Source organism: Castor canadensis, chromosome 4, assembly GCF_047511655.1.
Source record: "Castor canadensis chromosome 4, mCasCan1.hap1v2, whole genome shotgun sequence".
In the NCBI taxonomy this organism is placed as follows: domain Eukaryota; kingdom Metazoa; phylum Chordata; class Mammalia; order Rodentia; family Castoridae; genus Castor; species Castor canadensis.
Genome location: NC_133389.1, coordinates 179,365,100 through 179,379,027, shown reverse-complemented (window position 1 = coordinate 179,379,027; position 13,928 = coordinate 179,365,100). Strand labels below are relative to the sequence as shown.

The 13,928-nt window shown below is 49.9% G+C and overlaps 1 protein-coding gene across 1 annotated transcript in view; it reads right to left on the bottom strand.

Moving 5' to 3' along the window:
• The window catches only part of Mroh2a (maestro heat like repeat family member 2A), a 42,095-nt gene that overhangs the window by 1,911 nt on the left and 26,256 nt on the right, over positions 1–13,928 (bottom strand). Inside the window, 13 exon segments of the mRNA XM_020178784.2 lie at positions 1,326–1,481; positions 2,290–2,472; positions 2,581–2,730; positions 4,272–4,386; positions 4,877–5,014; positions 5,313–5,506; positions 5,586–5,745; positions 7,602–7,756; positions 8,108–8,260; positions 8,970–9,088; positions 9,534–9,657; positions 10,785–10,889; positions 13,243–13,338. Coding sequence (XP_020034373.2) covers positions 1,326–1,481; positions 2,290–2,472; positions 2,581–2,730; positions 4,272–4,386; positions 4,877–5,014; positions 5,313–5,506; positions 5,586–5,745; positions 7,602–7,756; positions 8,108–8,260; positions 8,970–9,088; positions 9,534–9,657; positions 10,785–10,889; positions 13,243–13,338 — 1,848 coding nt within the window.

The following is a 13,928-nucleotide window of genomic DNA, read 5'->3' as shown; positions in this document are numbered from 1 at the left end:
TGTGACAGCATGTGCATTTGTGAAATGTCCCTTGGAGATGGATACAGCCTCTTCTCCCCCCCCCACCCACCAGCCAGCACCTCTGTGCCCTCAGCAGCCCTTCCTGGGGCCACCATACAGGAGATGGGTGTCAGGAGCTGGACTGGGACAAGCAGGCCTGTGGCATGCCTTCTCATCCTTCTAGACTCACCCTGCTTAGCCCTGCCTCAGCCTCTGCCAGGAGAAAGGTGGGGAGTCTCCCCCTTGGCATCTACTATGGCCAGCCCTGACCCCTGTTGTCAACCCTGTCATCACATGTCTTTATCATCCTTCTGCTCATGTGCCTTTAGCATCCTCCCCAGCCTGTCCCCCAAGAGTGCGCATTGATAAAAACACAGAGTGGTGTGGGCTAAAGATGGAGACCAGCGTGGGTTCGCATAGGAGTGGCATCTCCGAGTGCTGAGGTCATGCCCGGGATCACCATGTGATGAAAGCCAAACCCAGGTCTGGAGAGTGCACTTTGCGGCATGCCTCAGCCCTGTAAGTACCACCTGCACCACCCCTACCCCGCAGTGATCCAGAAACCCTCAGACTTCATACAATGGGGTGTGGGCACTTGTGATCCCCAGAACTGTGGACTATGGCACTCTCTGCAAAACTAGGGAGACCTCGTGTGGTGCCAGCTGCATCCCCAAGGCTTAGGGAAGCAGGCAGAAAACCCCAATCACAGCCAATTCCCAACCACCCCTCCCTAGTCTATGTAAAACAGGTTGGGAGCATCAGTCAGATGAAGGGTGCAGTGCCTTGGGTGAGCATTCCCACAAGGTCACCCCCGAGCCTGCTATTGCTACCCTGAAGCAGCAGCTAGAGAAGCCACGGGCTTCTTCTCCCACCTCTCAGCCTTGGGGAGGAAGAGAGAGCAGGCCAGGCCTTCCTCTGAAACTCAGCAGCCTCAGCATAGGCCTACCCACAGGGAGCTGAGGGGGAGTTTCAAGGCCAATCTTAAGCAGAACTGAGTCCTAATACCCCAAGAGTGACCTGCGAGGTATGGAATCTGCTAGAAGGAAGGGGGACTAGACAGAGGATAGCTGTAGGCAATGACTGGAACCAAAGGAAGCCGCACCATGTTTCCCCAGAGAGCTGAAACTCCTTCATAAGCCAGCTTCAGGAGTCACCTTGAATGATCCTTATCTCCACATTTCATGAAGGATAGGACAGGGAAGATGGTGGCCACAGTGCTCCCATGGAAGACTGAGTGAGGGAGAAAAGCCCTCACCTAAAAGGACCTGCTCCTTTTGGGGACAGCAGCTCCAGGCTTTGGGGCATAGGGCAAAGGTGGATCTTACTTGGGCTGTGCTGGAGCAAGGGTCCTGGCAGTGCAGCAGGAGGGGAATCCAGGCTTTCTTCACTTCCCCTTTGAATAAATGCCTCTTGGAAATTCCAACCATCTTTGCAAGTTTCCCAAAGAGGATGAAGGCCTTTAACCGCAGCAGCTCACTCTCCTGTGGCCGAAACATACACACAAGGGCTGACAGTCCAGAAGTAGGGAGGCCAACAAAAATGCAGGCATTCTCCACAGACTATTTTCAATGCCTTAGTTCTGCAGAGCCTTCTGGATCATTCAGGACAGAGCCTCTCCTTCCACAGGGCTCATGAATGGGCATGACTCTGGTATTTGGACCTATGCCTTCCCTATGTAAGGGCTTGTGCTGAAGCTGAATGCACCCTACTCTCCACTGAGACCCAGATGCCACAGGTAACCCAAGGATATGCATGAGCTGAGAGGAGGTAAGGGGGAGCCCTTGCCTCCTAACAAGATGGAGTCCATGAGCCCTCAGATTCTACAGCACTGATTCTCTGGAACTTGGAACAAGACACTGTTTCTACAAAATCTCATGACTGGCCAAGGCACACATCTGCAGCAAGCAGGACCCTCAGCTCATTCTGCTCTTAGGGGGTGAGAGGTGCCCACTCATGCACTAAGCAAGCTGAGTGCTGGGATTTGAATGTGTCCCCCCAAGAGTTTATATGTTGGAAATGTAATCCCCCAAATCATCTACTGATAGCATTTGTATGCGGGACTTTTAGGGGTAATTAGGATTAGATAAGGTCATGGGGTGGGACCCCACAATGGCTGCAGTGGTTTATAAGAAGAGAAAGATCCAAGCTAGCATGCTTGCCACATGATGTAGCAAGAAGGCCCTCACCAGATGCTGGTGCCATGTTCATGGCTTCCTGGCCTCCAGAACCATAAGCTACATAATTTGTTATGGCAATAGAAGACACACAAAGACATTCATCCAGACTCACATTGTCAAAGCAGACCCTGCACTGCTCAGAGATGGCTTCTAAAGAAGACCCCACGTCCCCTTCTCGGAGCTCAGCCAGGATCTTGGTCAGTGCATCCATGCCCTCAGCGGTCACACTGATGCTTGTGGACCTCTTCATGGAGCAGAGACACTTCTCTAACAAGAGCTTCCGATACTGCTTCACCTGGCGGGGCAAGGGCAGCTCAGCCTCCACCTTGCTCACTGGCAGACCCCAGGAGCATGCCCATGTGGCCCTCAGCCCTCAGGAAACAGGCCAGGGCCAATGGGGCACCTTCTTTGGGGCACCGAGGGCCATGTTGCCGAGGGCACGCAGGGAGAGCACCCGCAGCATCTCCTCCTCTTCCTGCTCTGCACCCTTCTCCAGCATCAGCACTGCTGACTTCAGCAGCTTCTCTTGGTGCAGAACTGGGCTGCTCATGAACTGGGGGAGGGAGAGTTTTGCAGTTACCGGATGGAGGCCCATCTCTTGGCAACAAGGTGATGGGGGGTGTATACAGGAGAGGAGAGGATAAGGTGTTCTACCTCCTCGTCTGTAAAGGGACCATACTTGTACCTGCCTCAGGGTTGTTGTGAGGACTCAATGAGGAAATGCATGGGCAATGCTAGATCATTGTTGCCTGCACAGAGGGCACATACTCATTTGCCCCTTGTTGCTTCAGTTAACACAATGGAGCAGCTGCTGTGGGCAAGAGCCTCACTCACCCGTGTCTGAACTGAAGAGCACAAGAAGCATGAATCCACTCATTTGAGAGGATCTTTACTCCCTTACTCAGTGCTAAGACCTCTGGCCAGTGGGGACCCTGTGGGATGTGCATGTGCATGTGTGCAATGCCTGAGTGTGTTTTAAAGAGGCCTAAAGGCAACAATGCCAGGCCAAACATGGTGACTCAAACCTGTAATCCTAGCTAACTGAGAGGCAGAGATCAGAAGGATGGCAGTTCAAGGGCAGCCCAGGCAAAACTTTCATGAGATTCCATCTCAACAAACAAATTAGCAGTGATGGTACACACTGTAATCCCAGTTAAGAGGGAGGCTGTAGGTAGGAAGATCATGATCCAGGCCAGCCTGGGCAAAAACATTAGACACTGTCTCAAAAACAACCAAAGTGAAAAAGGGCTGGAGGCGGGAGTGTGGTTCAAATGCTAGTGCACCTGCCTAGCAAACCCCAGTACTGCCAAGAAACAAACAAACAAAAAAAACCAAAAAGTGGTGAGTGTGTCCCTGGTTGTTGTTGCCCTAGTATGGGGGCTTTTGTATATTCCAAAGCCAAGATTCACTTTCATAGTTATTTTATTTTTATTTTTCTTTGATACTGGGGTTTGAATTCAGGGCCTACCTCTTGAACCATGCCACCAGCCCTTTTTTGGGATGGGTTTTTTCAAGATAGGGTCTTGTGAACTATTTGCCTGGGCTGGCTTTGAACCTTGATTCTCCTGATCTCTGCTTTCTGAGTAGCTAGGATTACAGGCGTGAGCCACTGGTACCCAGCTTCATTTTCATAGCTTTAAGTAGTGGAAAAGCTAACAAAGGACATTTTGTGGCATGTGGAAACTACGAGAAGTTTAAATGTCAGAGGCCATGGCTAAGGCTGTAACCCAGCCACATGACAGTCGCTGGGCCCCACGATGCCATTCCTAGCCAGCAAGTTCTCCACTTTTCAGAGGCCTCGTTCAATGTCTTCCCAACCAGAGCCCAGGTGGCTCCTCTGAGCCCTTGGCTGTTCCACTCACTGCACCAGCACACCTCAGCAGTTTGCATCACCTCCAGGCTCAGGCTGTGTTCCAGCCTCTGTTTCCCCACAGTGCTCAGCCCTGAATTACTCATGTGATAAACATGAAGAGGAAGGTCCTTCTACCTCCTAGACTTAGATGTGCATTAGACACTGGAGACGAGTCATCCCCAGGAGAGCCCAGGGGACACCCGCCCCTCTGCTCACACCCTGCCCAGGGCCAGGAACCTCACTTCCACACAGATCGCCGTGCTGCTGATGCGACAGCTCAGCACTTCCAAGCCCATTCCCCTGAGCACCAGCTCCGACAGCCTCTGCATGTAGCCCTTCATGTTCTACACGCACAGCCTGCCAAGGAGAGAAGGGGTGCCACTGACTCGGCGGAGTCATCCCAGCTCCTGGCCGCTGCTCTGGAGCGCTGGCACTGGTCCATTGGGTGCCCAAGGGCAGATGCCTTAGCATCTCTGGATCTCTCCCTCTTCCCTGGGGATTGTCAGCAAAATACTTTTCATCACTTTTGTGTAAAAGGGGCCTGGAATGAGGGTTGTTCATGTGATCAGGAACCAGGAAGTACCCGCCCATTCTAGCCCTGTTCAGAGGGCCCTGAGGCCCTGGGTAGCCCTTCCCCTCTCTGACCTCACATCTGCTCTGGAGCAGGAAAGGTGGAATAAAGGTGCCCACTGTCCTGCACTCCACTGCCAGCCCAGAGTCTAGGACACATGCCACTGTGGCGGGGTCCCCAGAACAAGGCACCCAGCCATGCTGTTCACAGGGGCTTCTGTTCAGTAGGGACACACCTCTGCCCATGCCCTCCGCCCTCAGGAGAGCCTGGACCCACCTGGCCAGCAGGCTCACACCCTCCAGGAAGGTCTCTCTGTTCTCCAGCAGGGCCCACACAGACTGCTCTTCAAGGGCCTGCACCAGGTTCTTACTGTTGATTCTCTTGAACAGAAGCTGCATGGATTTGACTGTGACCCTGAAAGCAGGTGGGTGGATTTGATGGGGCTGCAGCCCACTGGTGCAAAACGATCCCAGGAGACAGTGGTTCTGCAAACTCTGAAAACTACATCAGGCTGGACACACGTGAGGGAGGAGTTATGAGTGAAACCAGCCTCTGAAACCCTTACACTAAGATGAGGCAATGAGGGCCCCTAGGTAGAGGTGACTTGTGGAGTCCAGCAGCTTCTAAGGAACAGCTGGAGGCCAGATCCAGCCTGAGCCTACTGCTTTGCACTCTGTGGACCCCTCTTGTCTGCCCGCTTTCCCTCGCATACCCCGGCAGGTTCATCTCCTCAGGCAAGGTCCCAGTGTGGACCAGTCTCCAGGTCTTCAGGACAGGAGAGACAGTCTCGGGCCTGTGGCTGCAACTGAGCTGCAGCAGGAAGGTGTAAATGAGGTCAGGAAACAGGTCTGGGAATTTGCTGTCCTTGTCCATCTTCTCCATGAGCAGGTAGATGGCACACAGGATCTACACAGAGGAAGTGGGAGGTACTAAGGGTCCTGCCCTGAGACCCCAGAGAAGCCCAGAGCCTGTGCCTGTGACTCACCATTAGAGGGTCCACTGCAGCCAGGCGCCAGATGTCAGCTTTAGAGGTGGCACTGATCCTGGAGGTGAATCGCGACTGCAACCGGCCCAGCAGGTCACAGAGCATGGTCCGTGCAAAGGGTGCATTCTCTGCCATGGCCAGCCACACCTCCCTCAGGTGGCTAGCCAGAGATAAACAAAGGACTGTGGAATTTCTGCCACATGCGCTGGCAGGTTAAAGCACCTCAAGCCACCCCACAGTGCTCCCACCCCCAAGTAGGGATTGAATTCTGGGAGCTGAATTTCTGAGAGGTGGCAGGAGTTGCCAAAGATTACAGATTTAGGACCAAGTCCCTGCCTCTATGCTCATTGCCACTGGGAAAGCCATGGCCCCCATGGAGGCACTGGCTCCATGTTAGGGGACCTCAAGGTCCCCACCAAGCCTACTGTTTGGTAATTTTATCCATCTGGTTATGCCACAAAGTGCCCAAGGGAGCTCAGGCAGTTAATCCTCCTGGCAAACTTTGAGGAAAACATTTTCTCTCCATATGCCACAAAAGAGGAAACTAAGGCTTGCAGAGATCTGGTCATCTGCCTGACTATAATTAGAAATAGCCTGATTCCCACATCCAAGCCCATGGGAAAGGAAAGAAAATGCTCCAGGATAGTGACTTGGTGAGCCAGGGACAGCGGTACAGAGAGGTAGGAATCTGGTAGGTTCTAAAAGGCTAAAGCACCAAGTGTAACTAAATTAAAAAGAAGCATGTACACTGCCTAATTGAATCCACAAAACCAAATGCACAAGTGCAGGAATGGTGAGTTTGGGGTGGGGGAAGATGTAGCCAAGGACCTAAGGGAAGTAATCAGGGAGAAAGAGTTACGAGGTGCACCTTAGCACCAAGTATAAAGAAACCATAGGGGAACAAGAAAGACAATGGCAAGAAACTGAATTCTAGCAACAACCACGAGCCTGGCAGAGTTCCCTCATGAACGGGATACAGCTGGCTGACCACTTGGTTGCGGTCTCGCATGACTCTAAGCCAGGCTTCTGACCCATAGAAACTGTGAGCTAACGCATGGACATCCTTCTGAGTATCTAAGTTGGTGCAGCTTGTTACATAGCAATGGGTAAGCAGAACAGATTTTGCTGAGCTAAATGGAAGCCAGTGGGACATGGCCATCAAGAACACCAGCAGGACCCAGACATGGGCAGGTAGGAATGCACTCCTGGTGCCTTGACCTTTGGTAAACCACAATATCTGCCTCGCCCTCCCACCTGGACCCACTACAGGGCTTCCTATGAAAAACAGCTCCATGGTGGAGCCTCAGCCATGTTTCCCACATGCCAGCCCCCGTGGCTCTGGATCTGAGGCCTGTATGTGGAACTCTCTTCTCTCCATTCACATCTGCCTCATGTCACTGCGCAGCACAGGCTCGGCTGTGCTGGGGGATGAAGGTGGGTTCCTTCTGGGCCTTCCCCAGATGAATCCTGGTATCTTCCTAAATATACTCCCCACATTTGGAGAGACCCTGCCTGCAACAGACACTAGGCGCCACGTGTAAAGATACAACAGGAAATAGGGGGCCGGTCTGGTTCATTCATGGCTGGAGATTGGGCCATTTTGTCCCTTGGGGGCTTGGAAGAGTCACTTTCCCTCTCAGGTCACATTCTGAAAGGAACAGGAACAGGCTGGAGTATCTTAGAGGATCATCCAGACCTGAGGAGCTACACCCTGTGACTTATGTGTCCAGGGCTCTGTTCCTCACAGGAAAGAAAAGGGTTGCTGTAGAGAAAAGGTACTGCAGTTCATGGACATTGTTCCAGAGGGGTCATCCAGGACATGTGAGGAATTGTGGGATCCAAAGCCTAGGTCACTATGATGGAGGCATAAAAGCCTGGGCTCAGGACCAGTAGTAGTACACTGAGGCCAGGTACCTCCTACACAAGATAAAGGAGCTCTGACCCGCCTCTAGGTAGGACAAGGTACTTCCAGGACCCAGGCTTCCCAGCCGTGTCCATCTCCTCCAGGGCACCAACCTCTCCATGGGCAGGGGCTGCCTCAGGAGTGACGTGAGGACAGTCTCCTGGTGATAATGTGCCAGCAAGAGGATGCCCTCGATGAGGAGGTGCCGCACCTCTAGGTGGTCCACCACTGGCAGGTGGACCAGGATGGCACCCAGGATTTCGGCCACCTGGAAAGAGGGTAGGGGGATACTGGAGGCATTCTGGGCCCCTGTGGGATACCCTTCCTCCAGAGAGGACAGTGGGCAACTCAAGCCACTAGCACCCTGACCAGCACAGCCTCCAAGCTCTTCCTCAGACTCATTCATTCGGGTATCTGGAGTGAGAGGTGGCTGCCCTGAGAAAGGTCACCATGGGCTTCTGGTCCCTGTCCTCTCACTGGCCAGGTTACAATTCAACAGATTGCTTTCTCATTCTAGAACTCTTGGGAGGAGGCAATCTTGAGTGCAGCAGGACCCACAGTCTAGGTGCACTGCTTAGCCCTAGCCCCACTTCCTGGACCCCCTGCCAGACTCTGCCACCTTGTCCTCCAGCTCCTTGACCCGCATCTGGAGGAAGATGCTCATCCAGGTAACAGCAGCCTTGTCGTGCTGCAGGTCAGTGGCCCCAATGTTCTCACAGAGCTTCTGGATGAGCGAGACCACCTCATCACAATTAAACTCCATGCAGAGTACCTAGGGCCAGAGCAAAGCCAAATCCTGGGTCCTCCCATGCTTCCCCTCTTCTGCCCCACCTCAGAGCCCCATCCAACCCCATTCTCCCTGAGACCAGGGCAGTGGCCTCCTTGGGGCTCCCTGTCCAGTCTCTCACTGTCCCAATCCCAGGTCTACTCAGGCATCACTCCTCTGTCTCAAAGGGTTGGCTGGTCCAAACTTAGTCAGCTTTCCAATGCCTCGGGGATGTGCCCCAAACCTCCCTCACTCTTCATTGCCTGCCTTCCATCTTGCCAGGACTCATCACAGGACGTTCCAGTGCAAACATGCCCTATCCTCACTCCACTGCCCTGCAAACTGCATGTCCTGAACTCTGACACCTTCTGACCTCATCCTGCACTTTGCAAGACTCCTTGCAGAGGAAGGTTGCTGGGAGGGCTGCCTTCGGCTCCTGAAGCAGAAGAAACCTCACCACCTCAGTGAAGTTTCAATTCTGGACACTTCTGTTCATTAGTATACCATTAGCTCACTTCCATGCCCCCCCATGCTCACTGTAGTGTATTTTAGGGATTAGGATGCCAGGTCTCTAGGCAACTAGGGAATATTAAGCTCCTACTGCTACAGGCCATTTCAGTACAGATGCCCCAGGCATACCACCAAAGGCTGAGACCCCCCAGAGGAGAACAAGGAGGGTTGTGCCCCCAAGAGATGGAGACCAGCCCATCATCACCTTGGCAATTCTGGAGGAAGCACAGAAAATCTTCTCCATGTCTGTGCCCCAGAGGTCCTCCTTACATCTCTCCAGCTCCCTGTCCTTGGAAGCACCCCATAAGGAGCAGGTCTGACTTACTGTTGGGAATACAATTTCAGATGTGACTGACAGGGACAGAGGGCCGGACATGGTCTGGTTCCATAGACCTGAACCACCCTCCAGCATCTCTGCATCCCATCTTTCCTTGCCTCTGCTCTCAGTATTCCTTCCATGTGGCTTCTGCCTGCACTACCTCTACACTCAACTCAGAGGACAACTCTGGCCAGTTCTGCCAAGTCCTTGATGTCTGCAAGCTGACCTTATCCAGCATATGCCCTCCATGAGTCAGCCTCAGCCAATGAGCCTCTCCATATGGAAGCTGCCATGGCCTTTGGTGATCTCTCTCCCTCTGCACTCTCTTCTGGCCACTTGTTTGTCCCCTTCACCTGCCTGCACAGACAGCTCACACTTCCCTCCAGGGCAGGCCCACACCACTACCCTTACACCAGCCCCCTTCCCCCTAATGTCCTGCCTGACCCATACCATGAAGATCTAGCAGAATGGACAGGACATTGCTGGAGGCTATGCGGGTTCTCTTGTGGGCATCACAGGTGAGCGGGGCAATGAGTCCGACCAGTGTACCAAACTGCCCCAGCTGCAGGGGGATCTGAGGGATGGGAGACCCTGAGGCTCGTACCTCTGTCCTCACATGAACCCCTAGGCCTGTCTAAGGTCAGCATAAAGGATCGTGAGAGATGGAGGACCCTGCTCTGAAAACACTGTTTTTGGGACCAGAAGGCTGCCACCATCTGCCTCCCACCCAGGAACCAGCCTCCCCCATCCCGCAATTGAGCCCCTGGAGGCTGATCAGCTGGGGTCACAGGGGTCCTGGTTCAAGACTTGTCCTAAGCCAGTAGTACTCTGCACTTCTCTGAACTAGGCTCAGTTTCTATGTCCAGACACCTGCCTATTCCTGTCACGGAACCCTTGGTCCAGGAATGGAAACTGCACTCTAGCTGAGTGATCTGGGTAGGGAACATCACCTCTCAGTCCCTCATGTTCCCTATCTGCAGATTGGAATTAGTAATGGTACCTCCTCTTTCAGGACATGTTGTGAGAGTCAGAGAATTGAGGCCTTCTACAGTGTCTTGCCTCAAAACGTCCCTTAACCTTGGTCTTGGCTCCTGCCTCATTTGGCCAATCCATCCTCCCTACCTCCATTCAGGTGCTACAGGGTCTCACCATGCACCACCCCTGATACCCGAGGCCATCCCTCCATCTCAGCCCTAGGATACTATTATCTTCCTGCCCACAACCATCCCTGAAGAGAAAGAAATCTGAGCATGAAGTCAACAAATGTAGGAAAAGAGGCCTTGTGCTGCATCAGCTGGTCAATAAAAACATCATTTGTTCTAGATTTCCTGATTTCTGTGGTACTTGTTGAGCTTTGTAAAATTAGTGACTATGTAGTGATTCATTTTCTCATTCTAAATAAGTATTCTCTTCCTTATGTACTATTCATAAGTATGTATCCTGATTTTTTTTTTAAAAAGAACTCCCACATTGCATAACCCTCAGGCCCCATAAAACCTGGATCCACACCGAGCCACCAGTCCATCCTCTCCTCCCTCACCCACCCGGGAGCCCTGGCTAGCTTATTACAGCCTCTTCTCAAAGGACTCTTCAAGAACAGAGCTTGATCTGAGAAGTATTTTCTCCTCTCCTGGACAGAGAGAAGAATTTTCCTGAGGATGCTGGCTGGACCGGCTGGGAGCTGGGTGTCCCTGGACTCACGCAGACACCAATACTTTGAACATAGTTCTGCATGAGATGAAGATAGATGTTCATGGCCTTCTCCCGTTCCCATTCTTTCTCCGACAAGATCCACTTCTCCAGGAGCTATGTGTAGAACCCAGAACATAGATGCAGGCATTAAAATCCTGGGCCAGCCTTTCCCTAGCCAGCTTTTGCTTCCTTGTCCCTCTCCTTCAGATGTTGACTTTCAATGATTCTACAAGGTTCTAGACACTTCTGACCTTCTTCCCAGCTTCTCTCTCCCTACCACAAAGGGAGATGAGGCTGTGAGCAAAGAGAGAGGTGTGCCCAGCATCCTTACCAGGTTGGCGCTTGGCTGCTGCATTTGGTCAGGCTCCAAATATGTACCAGAAACACAGCCCATTCTGAACTCTGATGGCCCTGGGGGCTACTCTAATGTCAAGTTCATTTCAGAATAAAGAATGGTACTGTTATGGCTCAGATATTAAATATGCCCCAAAGGCCACGTGTTAAAGGCTTGAATTCCAGCCTACATGGAGGTGGTGGAACCTTTAGGAGGAAATTAGTCACTGACAGCATGACCTTTAAGGAGATATTGGAACCCAGACCTCTTGCTCTCTCCTCTCTCTGTCTCTCTCCCTCCCTCTGTCTCATTTCCAGCAGACATAAGGTAAACAGATATCCTCTACCAGGCATTCCCACCATGATGTTCAGCCTTGCCACAGGCACAAAGCAATGGAGCCAACCAACCATGGATGGACAGCTCTGAAACCATGAGCCAAAATAAGTCATTCCTGTTTTTAAGTTGATTTTCTCAGGTATTTTCTCACAGCAACAGAAAGCTGGTTAACACAATTATTATGGATGAAGAGTCCTGTCATCACAATCAAGGATCAGTTCAAGAGGACACAACAATCCTAAGTGTTTATGTACCTAATACCATAAGTAAAGAGTACACAAAGTAAAAAAACTATAGAGCTGAAAGGAGAAATAAATAAATCCATAGAATTTTCAGCATCTCTTTCTCAATAACTAATAGAACAAGAAGACAAAGGGTCAGAAAGGCTATAAAAAACTTAAATAGTACTACCAATCAGCTTAGTCTAACTGACATTTAGAAACACTCCACCAAACAACTGCAGAATATTTCTTGAGTGCACATGGAATATTTACCAAAGCAGACCAAACCTGGGTAACAAACTAAATCTCAGTCCAATTGAAAGGAATTAAAACATGCTAAGTATGTGCTCAGATACCAACAGAATTAAATTAGGAATCCCAAACAGAAAGAAATGTGGAAAAATCCCCAGATTTTTAGAAATTTTTAAATATGGGTCAAAGAAGAAATCAAAAGGGAAATTAAAATGTATTTTTATCTAAAATAAAATTAGAATATAACATACCAAAATTTGTAGGATGCAGAAAAAGGTCTATGGACTTACATTACTAATACCAATTTCAAGACTTATAACACTATAGTGATCAAGACAGTGAGGTATTGGTGTAAAGAAAGACAAAGCACACCAATGAAGCAGAATGAGCGCATAGAAATAGATCCACACAGACAAGGTCACTTGGTTTTCTACAAAGGTGCAAAAGTAATTTAATGGAGAAATGATAGTCCAACCAGTTACCCATGTGCAAAAAGATAAAAATAAACTTTTTACCATACAATAATCAGCTCAAAATATATCATAGATTTAATTATGAAACCTCAAATATAAAACTTCTGGAATACAACATTGTGTCCTAGGGAAAGATTTTCTAGATTTGACACCAAAAGAATGATCTATAAAAGAAAAACAACTTCTCTTCACCAAAAGGTACTGGGAAATTAATGAAAAGACAAGCCACAGATATATCCAGAAAATATGAAACTAAAAAAAAAAAAACACCTCAATAATAAGAAAGCAAACAACCGAATTAGAAACCAAAGAGCCAGTACCCTCCAGAAATGGTACAACCATGAAGGACAAAAAAAAATGGCTGAGGAGCTGTTCCCAATTAAAGGAGAACAGAGACAACTCAATTCAATGTGTCATCTCAAGTAGATTCTGGGAACAGCTATCAAGGACAATATTGGGACAATTAGTGAAATTTGAATATGGATCTCAGATTTTGACATAGCATTATATCAACATCAAATTTTCCTGATTTTGATTATTGGCCTTTGTAATGTAAGAGAATATTGTTGTTCTTGATGTCTGCGAATAACTTACCATGCTTTAAAAAAAGTGTGTGTGGAATGAGGAGAAACAAAAAGGAAGACAGACAAAGAATATGTGGTAAAATACGGATATAGGTGAAGAGAATCTTTGTTCTCTTCTTCCAATTTTTCAGCAAATTTGGAATGAAATCACAATAAAATCACTCTGATTTTTAAGGTATTACACTGTTCCTCATAGTCTGACCCTCAGGCCCCCTCCCTGGAAAGTGTGGTCACCTATGACCCTACATCCTGTGCCAGGTAACTTACATGCACCACCTCCTGCAGGCTCTTGGGGTCCAGCTGTCTCTGCAGGAGGCTCTCCATCAGCTGCTCCAGAGAGTTCAAAGCATTTGCATACAGGGTCTATGACCAAAAGAGAGAGCAGGGCACACACAGCCACCCACCAGGACTCTGTGGGAGTCCACACCAGGACTAGAGGTGAGATGGTCTGACTGTCACCCATTAACTGCTGCTCAGACTGTGCTCTTTGCACTTGTCTTTTCATGTGAAGTACAAGACAACCTTTAAAGAGAAACCTATTTTACAGGACAACTAGAGCCCAGTTCTCCTAACTCCTTATCCTGGGACAGGCCCTTGAAACAGAGGTGGCCATCTGTCTGGGGAGGATTTTGTTCTCCTCTTCCATTGTTACTAGGAAACAGCCATCTGGTCCTAGTACCTCTGCATATGGGTGGAGACACGTGATTTCATTCTGACTCATGGAAAGAGGGCAATCATGAATCATGAATCTTCCCTACTCTTTCTCTTCCCCCCACCCCCGTCTAAGCTGGATGTGTATACTCACAGAAACCTTTAGAACTCTGTGTTAAAGATGAGGGAGTCCTGTCAGCCTAGGTTCCTGATAACTGAGTGAAACAGCTCCACAACCTCCACCAATGACAGATGGAAAATTTGGATGAGAAATAAATTTTTAGCTGTTGAAATCAGAGTGA